The sequence below is a fragment of the Pan paniscus genome, chromosome 18 (assembly GCF_029289425.2).
Source record: "Pan paniscus chromosome 18, NHGRI_mPanPan1-v2.0_pri, whole genome shotgun sequence".
NCBI classification, from domain to species: domain Eukaryota; kingdom Metazoa; phylum Chordata; class Mammalia; order Primates; family Hominidae; genus Pan; species Pan paniscus.
The window spans coordinates 19665347-19677889 of NC_073267.2; the positions used below are offsets into that span (position 1 = coordinate 19665347).

Below are 12543 nucleotides of genomic sequence, written 5' to 3' on the forward strand. Positions count from 1 at the left end.
GGAAGCTAAGGTGGGAGGAAGCACCATGCCCGGCCTGCTTCCACTTTTTGGCTACTGTGAATAATGCTGTTGTGAACATGGGTGTACAAATATCTGTTCGAACCCCTGCTTTCATTACTTCTTTTTTTTTTTTTTTGAGACGGAGTTTCACTCTTGATGCCCAGGCTGGAGTGCAATGGTGCAATCTCGGCTCACCACACCCTCTGCCTCCTGGGTTCAAGCGATTCTCCTGCCTCAGCCTCCCGAGTATCTGGGATTACAGGCACGCGCCACTGTGCCCGGCTAATTTTATATTTTTAGTAGAGAGAGGAGTTGTCCTTGTTGGTCAGGTTGGTCTCGAACTCATGACTTCAGGTAATGCACCTGCTTCGGGATCCCAAAGTGCTGGGATTACAGACGTGAGCCACTGCGCCCGGCCTCAGTTATTTTGGTTATATACCTAGAAGTAGAATTGTTGTATTTTTTTCCAGCAGGATTTTATACCAAGGACAAAGGGAGGCCATGGGAAGCTGCATGCAGGGTGCTTTACTAGGTCCCCTGGGGCTGCTGTGAGGCGTTCTGATTGTAGTGGGGAAAGAAAGGAAGTGGGGAGACCAAGGAGGAGGTAGGTACAGAAGTTCAGGTCACAGGTAGCAGCAGCTTCAAGGTCCCAATCTGGGCCAGGCGCTCACGCCTGTAACCCTAGCACTTTGGGAGGCCAAGGCGGGCGGATCACTTGAGGTCAGGAGTTCAAGACCAGCCTGGCCAACATGGTGAAACCCCGTCTCTACCAAAAATACAAAAATTGGCTGGGCGTGGTGGTGTGTGCCTGTAGTCCCAGCTACTTAAGAGACTGAGGCAGGAGAATCGCTTGAACCTGGGAGACGGAGGTTGCGGCGAGCCAAGATCCTGCCACTGCACTCCAGCCTGGGCGACAGAGCAAGACTCTATCTTAAAAAAATAATAAAAATAAAATTTAAAAAATGCTCTCAGTCTGGCTGGGGAGGCCATATGGAGCAAATAAATAAATGAATGATTACAAATAGTGAAAAGTACTCCTAAATAAACGAACAAGAACAGAGCGCTGTGATTACAGGAAATAAAAAGAGGAACTCTGGCATTCTCTGTGCTACCTATCAGTTTAGTGATGCTTGAAATCCAAAATTCAAATCTTGCATTTTAATCATGAATCACTTTGCTGCCAGTTGAGTGGGTTTGATGCAGGGCCGAGTCTGTCGGTCTAAGGGTTTGTTACATTGTGAGAGCCCCTAATGGGGAGGAAGGGGTTTAGAAAGAAGGCAAAGGGGGTGGTGTGAGCCTGTGGCTGAAAGAGTTGCACAGAGAGGCTTGGTGGTTAGGAGCAGAGCTGAGCCTTATCTCTGCCACATTCCAGCTGCTGGATCTGCAACAAATTACTTCTTCCCTCTAAACCCAGTTTCCGCTTTTGGAAAATGGTAGACTAATTGGTTTGGTCTATAATTACTTCCTTCTTTGTTTTGGTCACTCCTGTGTCTACAGCACCTAAAACAGTATCCAGCACACAGGAGACTCGCAATAAATTTCTTTCTTGCTTTTCTTTCTTTCCTTTTATTTCCCTCCTTCCCTCCCTCCCTTCTTTCTTTCTTGATGTCTTTCTCGCTCTTTCTCTTTCTTTCTCTCTCTTTTCTTTCTTTCTCTCTTTCTCTCTCTCTTTCTTTCCTTTCTTGATGGAGTCTCACTCTGTCTCTGAGACTGGAGTGCAGTGGCGCCATCTCGGCTCACCTCAACCTCTGCCTCCTGGGTTCAAGTGATTCTCCTGCCTCCACCTCCTGAGTAGCTTGGATTACAGGCATGCGCCACCATGCCTGGCTAATTTTTGTATTTTTAGTAGAGACGGTGTTTCACCATATTGGTCAGGCTGGTCTTGAACTCCTGACCTCAGGTGATCCACCCGCTTCGGCCTCCCAGAGTGTTGGGATTACAGGCGTGAGCCACCGTGCCCGATTCACGTTTATTTATTTTCTATTTTAAAAATTTTAATTGAGGCTGTGCACAGTGGCTCACGCCTGTAATCCCAGTGCTTTGGGAGGCTAAGGCAGGAGGGTCGCCTGCGGCCAGGAGTTCAAGACCGACTTGGGTAACGTAGTGAGATCCCATTTTACAAAAATATTACAAAAAATGTTAGTCAGGTGTGGTGGTGTCCCCCATAGTCACAGCTACTTGGGGGGCTAAGGCAGGAAGATTGCTTGAGTCCAAGAGTTTGACGCTACAGTGAGCACCACTGCTCTCTAGCCTGAGTAACAGAGCAAGAGCAAGATCATAGCTCAAAAAAATTTTTTTAATTGAGTTTAACTTTCATAGAGCAAAGTACAGCAACTTTAAATGTCCTCTTGATGAAGTTTTTTTTTTGTTTGTTTGTTTTTTTTTTTTTTTTTTTGAGACGGAGTCTCACTCTGTTGCCCAGGCTGGAGCGCCATGGCACGATCTCGGCTCACTGCAATCTCTGCCTCCTGGGTTCAAGTGATTCTCCTGCTGCAGCCTCCAGAGTAGCTGGCATTACAGGCGTGCACCAGGACACCTGACTAATTTATGTATTTTTAGTAGAGATGCGGGTCCACCATGTTGGCCAGGCTGGTCTTGAACTCCTGACCTCAAGTGATCCACCCACCTTGGCTTCCCAAAGTGATGGGTGGGATTACAGGCATGAGCCACTGCACCTAGCCAAGCTCAATGAATTTTAAAATATAAATGTGTGTGTACGTGTGTGTGTGTGTATATATATGTTTAAAACCACATAACTACCACCAAATCAAGTTATAGAACATTTCCATCTCCCTAGGACATTTCTTCCTATCTTGACTTTGATCAACATATGTTATTATTATTATTATTATTCAGAGACAGGGTCTACCTCTGTTGCCCAGGCTGGAGTGCAGTGTTGCAATCGTACACAATTCACCGCAGTCTGGAACTCTGGGGCTCAAGCAATTCTCCTATCTCAGTTTCCTGAGTAGCTAGGACCACAGGTGTGTGCCAATATGCCCAGCTAATCTTTAAAATTGTTTTGTTGAGGCAGGCATGGTGGCTCACGCCTGTAACCCCAGCACTTTGGGAGGCCGAGGCAGGCGGATCACAAGGTCAGGAGTTTGAGACCAGCCCGGCCAACATGGTGAAACCCCGTCTCTACTAAAGATACAAAAAAATTAGCCAGGTGCGGTGGCACGCACCTGTAATCCCAGCTACTTGGGAAACTGGGGCAGGAGAATCACTTGAACCCGGAAGGCAGAGGTTGCAGTGAGCTGAGATCATGCCTCCGCACTCCAACCTGGGCAAAAGGGAGAGAGTCTGTTTCAAAAAATAAAAAAAAAAAGAAATTTGTTTTGTAGAAATTAGGTCTCACTATGTTGCCCAGGCTGGTCTCAAACTTCTGGCCTGAAGCAATCCTCCTGCCTGGGCCTCCCAGATTGCTGGTATTACAGACATGAGCCACAGTGCCTGGCTCTTGAATAATGTATATTAGTTTTGCCTATTGTTGAACATCGTGTAAATGAGATCATGGCAAATATGCTCTTTTGTGTCTGGCTTGTTTTGCTCCTTGTTGTGTTTTGTGGGATTCATACATATTGTTGCTATTATGAACATTTTTTGTAGATGTGTTTTGGTGGATGTAAGCTCACCTTTCTTTTGGAGGCGAGTGGAATTTCTGTGTCACTATGTAATTGTATGTTTCACTTTAGCACGAATTGTTAGTTTTCTTTTTTTTTTTTTTGGAGATGGAGTCTCACTCTGTCACCTAGGCTGGAGTGAAGTGGTGCGATCTTGGCTCAGAGCAACCTGTGCCTCCTGGGTTCAAGTGAGTGTTGTGCCTCAGCTCCCCAAGTAGCTGGGACTATAGGCATGTGCCACAACGCCCAGCTAATTTTATTTTATTTTATTTTATTTTTGAGACAGAGTCACTCTGTCGCCCAGGCTGGAGCGCGGTGGCGCGATCTTAGCTCACTGTAACCTGCGCCTCCCAGGTTCAAGCAATTCTCCTGCCTTAGCCTCCCGAGTAGCTCGGATTACAGGCATGTGCCACCATGCCTGGCTAATTTTTTTGTATTTTTAATAGAGATGGGGTTTCCTCATGTCAGCCAGGCTGGTCTTGAACTCCTGAGCTCAGGCAATCCACCCACCTTGGCCCACCTTTTTGTATTTTTTGTAGAGATGGGGTTTCACCATGTTGCTCAGGCTGGTCTCAATCTCCTGAGCTCAAGAGATCCACCTGCCTCGGCCACCCAAAGTGCAGGGATTACAGGCGTGAGCCACCGTGCCTGGCCAGTTTTCAGTTTCTTTTCTTTTTTTTTTTTTTTTTTGAGACAGAGTCTTGCTCTGTCACCCAGGCTGGAGTGCACTGGCGCGATCTCAGCTCACTGCAAGCTCCACCCCCCAGGTTCACGCCATTCTCCTGCCTCAGCCTCCTGAGTAGCTGGGACTACAGGCACCCGCCACCATGCCCGGCTAATTTTTTTGTATTTTTTTTAGTAGAGACGGGGTTTCACCGTGTTAGCCAGGATGGTCTCGAACTCCTGACCTCGTGATCCACCCGCCTCGGCCTCCCAAAGTGCTGGGATTACAGGCGTGAGCCACAGTGCGTGGCCAATTTTCAGTTTCTTTTTTTTTTTTTTTTTTTTTTTTGAGACAGAGTCTCGCTCTGTCACCCAGGCTGGAGTGCAGTGGTGCGATCTCTGCTCACTGCAAGCTCCGCCCCCCAGGTTCACGCCATTCTCCTGCCTCAGCCTCCTGAATAGCTGGGACTACAGGCACCCGCCACCATGCCCAGCTAATTTTTTTGTATTTTTTTAGTAGAGATGGGGTTTCACCGTGTTAGCCAGGATGGTCTCGAACTCCTGACCTCGTGATCCGCCCGCCTCGGCCTCCCAAAGTGCTGGGATTACAGGCGTGAGCCACGGTGCGCGGCCAATTTTCAGTTTCTTAACTGCATAACCAAACAGTTGGCTCCAGCCTGGCTTCTCTTAAGCACCAACTACGTGTAAAAGCTCAGCCCTGCTGTCATCTTGTAGGTCCTTCAAGTCACTTTGGCTGAATTTCACAACAAGCAAAATAAAATTGAATACAGAGACTGAAGACGTTGGTGGTTCTGGGCTGACTGGATGCATTTGCAAATAAAAGTCGGATCGTTTTGGGATTTCCTCCCTAACAATGGCTAAGGCCTCCTTCTCCAGCACTGGCTGTGTGTGGGCAGTGTGCCAAGTCCTTGCTAACGCTGCATTCCAGGAGATGGAGATACACAATAGCCAAGTAAACAAATAATCAAGATAGTTTGTGGTGGAGATATCATTGCTACATCGGGGTGATGTGACTGAGAAGATCGAGGGGAAGGGAGGGAGGGGAGGCTGTGGATGGGGAAGCCAGGGAGTTGCTGAGCCTTGAAAGTTACAAGAGAGCCCTGTGGGAAGGATGGAGGGACGGGTGGGCCAGGCAGGGCAAACAGTATGGACAGAGGTCCAAGGGAGGGAAATGCTGGGCCCAGGTATGAGACAGAATGGCCCCCAGCATGGCTGGAGGGCCACAACAGAGGGGGACAGCAGGAAGTGACGAGGGAAGAGCAGATCACACTCAGTCTTCCAAGTCACAGTAAGGAATCTGAGTTTTATTCTCATGGGTGCAGGAAACCATTTCAGGAGGGGAACGGGACTTTAGAACCAGTGTGGGGAGAATCAGAACTGCAGGATGGGCTGGGCGCAGTGGCTCATGCCTGTAATCCCAGCACTTTGGGAGGCTGACTGAGGTGGGTGGATCACCTGAGATCAGGAGTTTGAGACCAGGCTGGCCAACATGGAGAAAACCCATCTCTATTAACAATACAAAAATTAGCTGGGCATGATGGCATAATACTCGGGAAGCTGAGGCAGGAGAATTGCTTGAACCCAGGAGGCGGGGGTTGCAGTGAGCCAAGATCGCACCACTGCACTCCAGCCTGGGCAACAGAGTGAGACTCTGTCTCAACAAAAAAATCAACAACAACAACAACCAACTGCAGGATGGGCCAGGCTCAGCGGCTCATGCCTGTAATCCCAGCACTTGGGAGGCCGAGGCTCCCCAGGTCACCTGAGGTCAGGAGTTCGAGACCAGCCTGACCAACATGGCAAAACCCTGTCTCTACTAAAAATACAAAATTAGCCAGGCATGGTGGTACATGCCTGTTATCCCAGCTACTCGGGAGGCTGAGGCAGGAGAATCACTTGAACCTGGGAGGTGGAGGTTGCTGTGAGCCAAGACCACGCCATTGCACTCTAGCCTGGGCAATGAGAGCAAAACTCCATCTCAAAAACAAACAAACAAACAAACAAACTGCAAGATGGATACTGGATTGCAGGAAGGATTTTTAAAAAATAGTGAGCACTTTCACTACAATAGCAGTTGATCCTTACAAAGTGCTCACCATGGGGCAGTGGCCTGTTTCTCAGTTCTTCACATGTAGTGACTCATTTCATCCTTCCAACAACCCAATGGGGTGCTTATTGTTTCCATTTTACAGATGGGGAAACTGAGGCTCAGAGAAGTGAACTGACTTATTTCCTGGAGCATACAACTAACTAGACGATGATGGGGCCAGAATTCAAACCCAAGGGGTTAGGTTCTGGAATCCACACTTTATGACAGCATGCTAATGAATATTTATTCAATGAATAATGAGTGAATATTCTTATAATGTGTATTTATTGAAGGAAGGAAGCAAGCAAGCAATGGGAGCAGGGAGCTTAAGAGACTGCTACAGAGGCCCTGGTGAGAGGTGACGGGACCCTGAACTAGGAAGAGGCGGTGGAGTCAGAGGAATGGACAGAGATAAGAAATATTTCAGCATCATACTGTCCAAGGCAGGAACCGCTATCTAAGTTAACTAAAATCCTAAAAATTCAGTTCTGCAATATACTTGCCACTTTTTAAGAGCTCAATTAAGTGAACTTTTAAGTGAACTTTGTGCTCATCACAAAGTTCTTTTGGATAGCACCGTTTTAGATGAAACAGCACCTGCTGATGGCATGGGTGCTGGAAATGAGAGCAGGGTGGCCTCTTCTTCATCTTCACAGCCTCTCCATAAGCTCAGCTCAGAGAGGTCAAGTGACCCGTGCATAGCTACATAGCTAGGAAGCCATCTGAAAGTCCTACTCTTTCCTGCACCTCTCTGTTACCACACTTAATTCATTCACTCAACAGAGGGCAGCTGAGCTACACTATTTTGGTTCCTGGGGAGATGACATGTGGCTCACACATGGGTTCGGCTCCTAGGGGATCAAATGCCTCTGTGGTCAGCTGAAAAACAGCCCCCACAAGAATGTCCATGGCCTATCCTCAGAATCTGTGAATATGTTTGCTTGAGATGAGGAGACTGTCTTGGATCATCTAGGTGGGGCTAATATAACCACAAAGGTACTGGGCCTTATAAGAGAGAGGTAGGGGGACCAGAGAAAGAGATTTGAAGATACCATGCTGCAGGATTTAAAGATGGAGGAAGAGACCATGAGCCAAGGAATGCAGGTGACCCCTAGAAGCCAGAAACCTAGGAAACCAAGTCGGCAGGTTGTTTTAGCATTTATATCCTCATAGCTAGGTAGCATTATATCTCTAGATCCAGACTATTCATTGTCAAACATCAAATGTGTACATCCTACCATGGAATATGAGAATTCAGTTCCCATCTAATCCTCTTCCCTTTCCCCACAGAGCCAAGTCCATCACAGGTAATTATTCTGGTTAGATAAATACTCCAAACTTGCACAGCTGGGCTCCTTAGTCCAATGTGATTACTTCTCCTTCCATCCCAACTTTTCGTTTTTCCTGGAGTTTATAATTGCCTTTGTTTTATTGTTTCCAGGTTTTCTATCTATATCAACCCCAAACTTATTAATTGTTTCAATCTTCTCTCAATACAGTTCATTGCCATCCTACCATCCATCACCATCTGAAATTCTAATTACTAGTTTTTAATTGTCCTTCCAGATAATTTCATGCAAATAGGAAGCATATGCACGTCCATGCAATCGTGCTCTTTTTAAAGACACACACGGTTACATTATGCATATGCTGGTTTGCCCTTGTGTTTTCCACTCAACGGTATTATCTATAAAGAGCATTCTCTCTGAGCATAAATAGATCAGCCTCACTCTTTGTAGTGGCTACCTGGAAATGCTATATTTTATTTAAATAACCTCTGTTGATTATAGCTTTAGTTGCTTCCAGACCTTCAAATATATATATATAAATATAAATATATTGAATATAATACATATATTATGTAAATATATATATGCAGTCCATCCTCATTATTTATATATTCTATATTTTCAAATTCACTGACCTGCTGAAAGTTATTGGTAACCCCAAAATCAATATTCATGGCACTTTTGTAGTCATTTGTGAACATGTGCAGAGTAAGGAAAATTCGATTCCCCCAATGCACACGTTCCTAGCTCAGGTTGAACAGGGGAATGCTCTACCTTCTAGTTTCAACTCTCATACTGTAAACAAGTGTCCTTTCTGTAGTGTATTTAGTGCCACCTTTTTTTGTATTTTTGTGGCTTTTTGTTAGTTATTTTGCAGTTTAAAATGTCCCCTCAGATGTGCTCCCTTCGGCAGCACACATACAAAAATGTCCCCAGCATAGTGCTCAAGTGTTGGCTCATGTTTCCAAGCACAATAAAGTTGTGATACCCATTATGTAATAAATACACATCAGATAAACTTCATCCAGGCATCAGCCACAGAGCTGCTGGCTGTGAGTTCAGTGTCAATGAATCAACAATATATATTAATATATGTTACTTGCATATAAATACAATAGTGAAAACTCTCTCAATGATTCTAAAATTGAGTTACTATCTTCTGCCTATGTACCTAGGTCTTCAAAGAAACAGTGATACCAATCACCAAATATGGCACTGATGTGTTTGTGGCTTGATAAATGTGAAATACTAAAGTGACAGTTTAACATCTTCCCTATCAACACAGATGGCTGTTATGCAATTAGATAAGATTCTGCATATAAAATCTTTAGTTCAAGTCCTGGCACAGAGTACATGTTCAATAAATGCTAGTTTTTTAGAAGGAGAAGAGGTATGGAACCAAATGATAGCAGGTGTCATTAAGAGTTTAAGTTTGCCTGCCTCCGCAGAAGACCATATATCACAAATGTTTAGTGAGCATCTACATGGTGCCAGGTATAAAGAGAGGCACTTGGAACCATGAACAAATCAAAGATCTCTGCACTCATGGATCTTTTCTTTCATAGGGTGGATCTCGACTACAGATTTAAAAAAAAAAAAAACAATAAAAAGCAGTTCCACTTACGTGCATAGAATGGACTGGTCCTCCCGATCTGCAAACAGAAAGAAAAAAGAGCCGTGAATTAAAATGAGCTCTGAGCTAAGGGTCTGGACTTGGCTCCTCCCAGGGCCCTCCCATTCTAAAGCTTCTCCATGCTGGCCTCATTGGAAGTGACAACAGGTCAGCTGGGCTCATTGCACAGGCCACAGGGCCCAAGACCAAAGCCAAAAGGGCAGCCCCAAAGTCCCAGAGGCAGTCCCAGAAAGATGCTGGAGCCTGACTGATCCAGGAGTCATTAGCATCCAGCCACATCAGCTCTGGAGGTGTCCTGGGAGGCCCACCCCACCCAGATTAGGTTAGGGACCAAACGTAGATGTTGGATCTATACAGATCGGGGTCCCACTTAGCCACTTCTCCTCTCTGTGGCCTTGGGTAAATATTCTTAAACTCCATGCCTCAGTTCCTTCATCTGTAATATAGTATTGTGCATATTTGTGTTTTTTTGTAAATCCAGCATCCATTTTCTCTTCTTCCAGAAGCATCCTGTGGTCCTTGAGGTTTCCCCCATCACCCCTGCCATCATGTACAGTCTTAGTGGGACTGCCTCTTAGGTACCTTCAACAAAGAGGTAAGAATGTGTTCCAGGCTGCATTGGTCAGACTCTCTGGCCTAAAACTCCAAGCTCAGTCAAGGACAGGGAAGCACAGCAGGTGGACAGAGCCCTGAGGCAGACTTCCTTTCTGCCCCTGGGCCCAAGCAGCCCAGTTTCTGTCATTTACCTAGCCTGATTCCTAGTGTTCCCACTGCATCTGTGAGCTCCTCCATACTCCCCTACAAATCCCTTTCCTCTACTAGATGACAGAGTCAGTCTCTCTTGTTTACCACCAGAGAAACCCAAAAGATACAGAGGTCATCAAAGAACTAGATGTGATTAAGCAGACATTACCCATCACCTTCTACTCTTAAAGAGGCCTCTGACGTGGAGCCAGGCTCTGAAGACCCATTTCCTTCCCAAAGAGAGATCTGAGAACAGTTACCAATACGTTCAATGGTCACCTAACAATGTAGAAATCCCAGCATCATATCTGCTGGTAGACAATGCCACAGTGGCAAGCATTTCTTAAATCCACTCCCTGGCTTCAGTCCTACTAGTTCAGTGCTCAGCTCTCACAAGCTTCATTTCATCAAAAATCTCCTAGGCTTGATTTTACATTGTATCTCTAGTACTGGCACATAGATGGTAGGTGCTGAATTATGCTTGTTAGATGGATGGATTGAGGGATGGATGAGTAGATGGATGGGAAGATGAGTGGATGGAAGGAAGGAAGAAAGGAAGGAAGGGTAGATGGGTGAATGGAAGAGTGGGTAGATGGGTAGGTAGATGGATGGGTGGGTGGATGGATGGATGAATAGACAGATGGACGGGAGGGTGGATGGGTGGGTGGATAGGCAGATGAGTAGGTGAGTAGGTGGGTGGGTGGATGGGCAGATGGGTGGGAAAATGGGTGGGAAAATGGATGGACAGATGAGTAGATGGATGGGAGGATGGAAGAAGAGGTGGATGGGCAAGTGAGTGGAAGGAAGAAAGGAAAGAAGGAAGGAAGAAAGGATGGGTGGATGGAAGAATGGATGGATAGGTAAATGGACGGGAGGATAAATGGATGGGAGGCTGGGTGAATAGGCAGATAGATGGCTGGATGGAAGGATAGATAGATGGATAGATAGAGAGATAGGAAGACAAATGGATGAGTGGGTGGGTGGGTAGGTGGACAAATGGATGGAAAGAAGGAAGGAAGGATGGATGGATAGATAGGAAGAAAGAAAGAAGAAAGGAGGGAAGGGTGTGTAGATGGGTAGGTGGGTGGGTATATGGCTGGTTGGACGGATGGTTGGACGGAGGAGGGAAGGATGAGTGAGTGGATGAGAGAGTGGATGGGTGGGTGAATGGGAGGGAGGACAGAGTGTATAGGTGGGTAAATGAGTTGGATGGATGGATGGATGGATGGATGGATGGATGGATGGATGGATGGGAATATGAATGGGAGGATGGATGGGACTGAAGAAGGCAAGGTGAAAGAGATGACTCTTTCTTCCGTCTGTAATCTTAAGAGAGAACTGATTGGATGTGGGCACGTTCCTCAGATTCTATGCCCAACTCCAATCAGTTCTCTCTCTCTTCCCTCGGATTATAGATAGGATGTTTGGGTGGCCTGGTTGAATGAAATCCTCAAGACAAAAGGCCTAAAGACTAGTCAGCTCTGGGGTTTCAATTCTGGTGTGTTTATATAATGGCACATTTAAAAATAGGCAGGCTGGGCGCAGTGGCTCATGCCTGTAATCTCACCACTTTGGGAGGCCAAGGAGGGTGGATCACTTGAGTTCAGGAGTTCCAGACCAGCCTGGCTAACATGGTGAAACCCCATCTCCACTAAAAATACAAAAATTAGTTGGGTGTCGTGGCACACGCTTGTAATCCCAGCTACTCAGAAGGCTGAGGCAGGAAAATTGCTTGAACTCAGGAGGCGGACGTTGCAGTGAGCCGAGATCGCGCCACTGCACGCCAGGCTGGGCAACAGAGCAAGACTCTGTTTCAAAAACAAATAAAAAATAAATACATAAATAAAATAGGCAGCCATTGAAAAGAACCAGGCAGAGCTTTATGGATGGACACAGAAAAATATCCAAAATATATTAAGCTAAAAATAAAAGATAAGGTAGCATAGTGTTATACCTTTTGTGTTTTAAAAAGACAGATATATAGGTAGGATGCAGTGGTTCATGCCTGTAATCTCAACACTTTGGGAGGCTGAGATGGGAGGATCACTTGAGGCCAGGAGTTCCAGACCAGCCTGGACAACATAGCAAGACCCAGTCTCTACAAAAAAAAATTTTTTTTAATTAGCTATGTGTGATGGACATACCCCTTGTCCCAGCTACTTGGGAGGCTGAGACAGTAGGATCCCTTGAGCCAAGGAGTTCAAGGTTGCAGTGAGCTGTGATTACACCACTGCACTCCAGCCTGGGCAATGGAATGAGACCCTATCTCTAAAAACAGACCTGGGATGGGTGCGGTGGCTCACACTTGTAATCCCAGCACTTCGGAAGGCTGAGGCGGGCAGATCACTTGAGGTCAGGAGTTCAAGACCAGCCTGGCCAACATGGTGAAACGCTGTCTCTACTAAAAATACAAAAATTAGCCGGGCATGGTGGCATGCACCTGTAATCCAAGGTACTCCGGAGGCTGAGGCAGGAGAATCA

The 12543-nt window shown here is 46.1% G+C and overlaps 1 protein-coding gene across 1 annotated transcript in view; it reads right to left on the bottom strand.

Annotated features, from left to right (window-relative positions):
* The window catches only part of LOC129394161 (uncharacterized), a 92301-nt gene that overhangs the window by 49310 nt on the left and 30448 nt on the right, over nt 1-12543 (bottom strand). The window contains exon 4 of the mRNA XM_063598465.1: nt 9310-9337. Within this exon, the coding sequence (XP_063454535.1) occupies nt 9310-9337 (28 nt within the window). The remainder of the gene's footprint in view (nt 1-9309; nt 9338-12543) is intronic.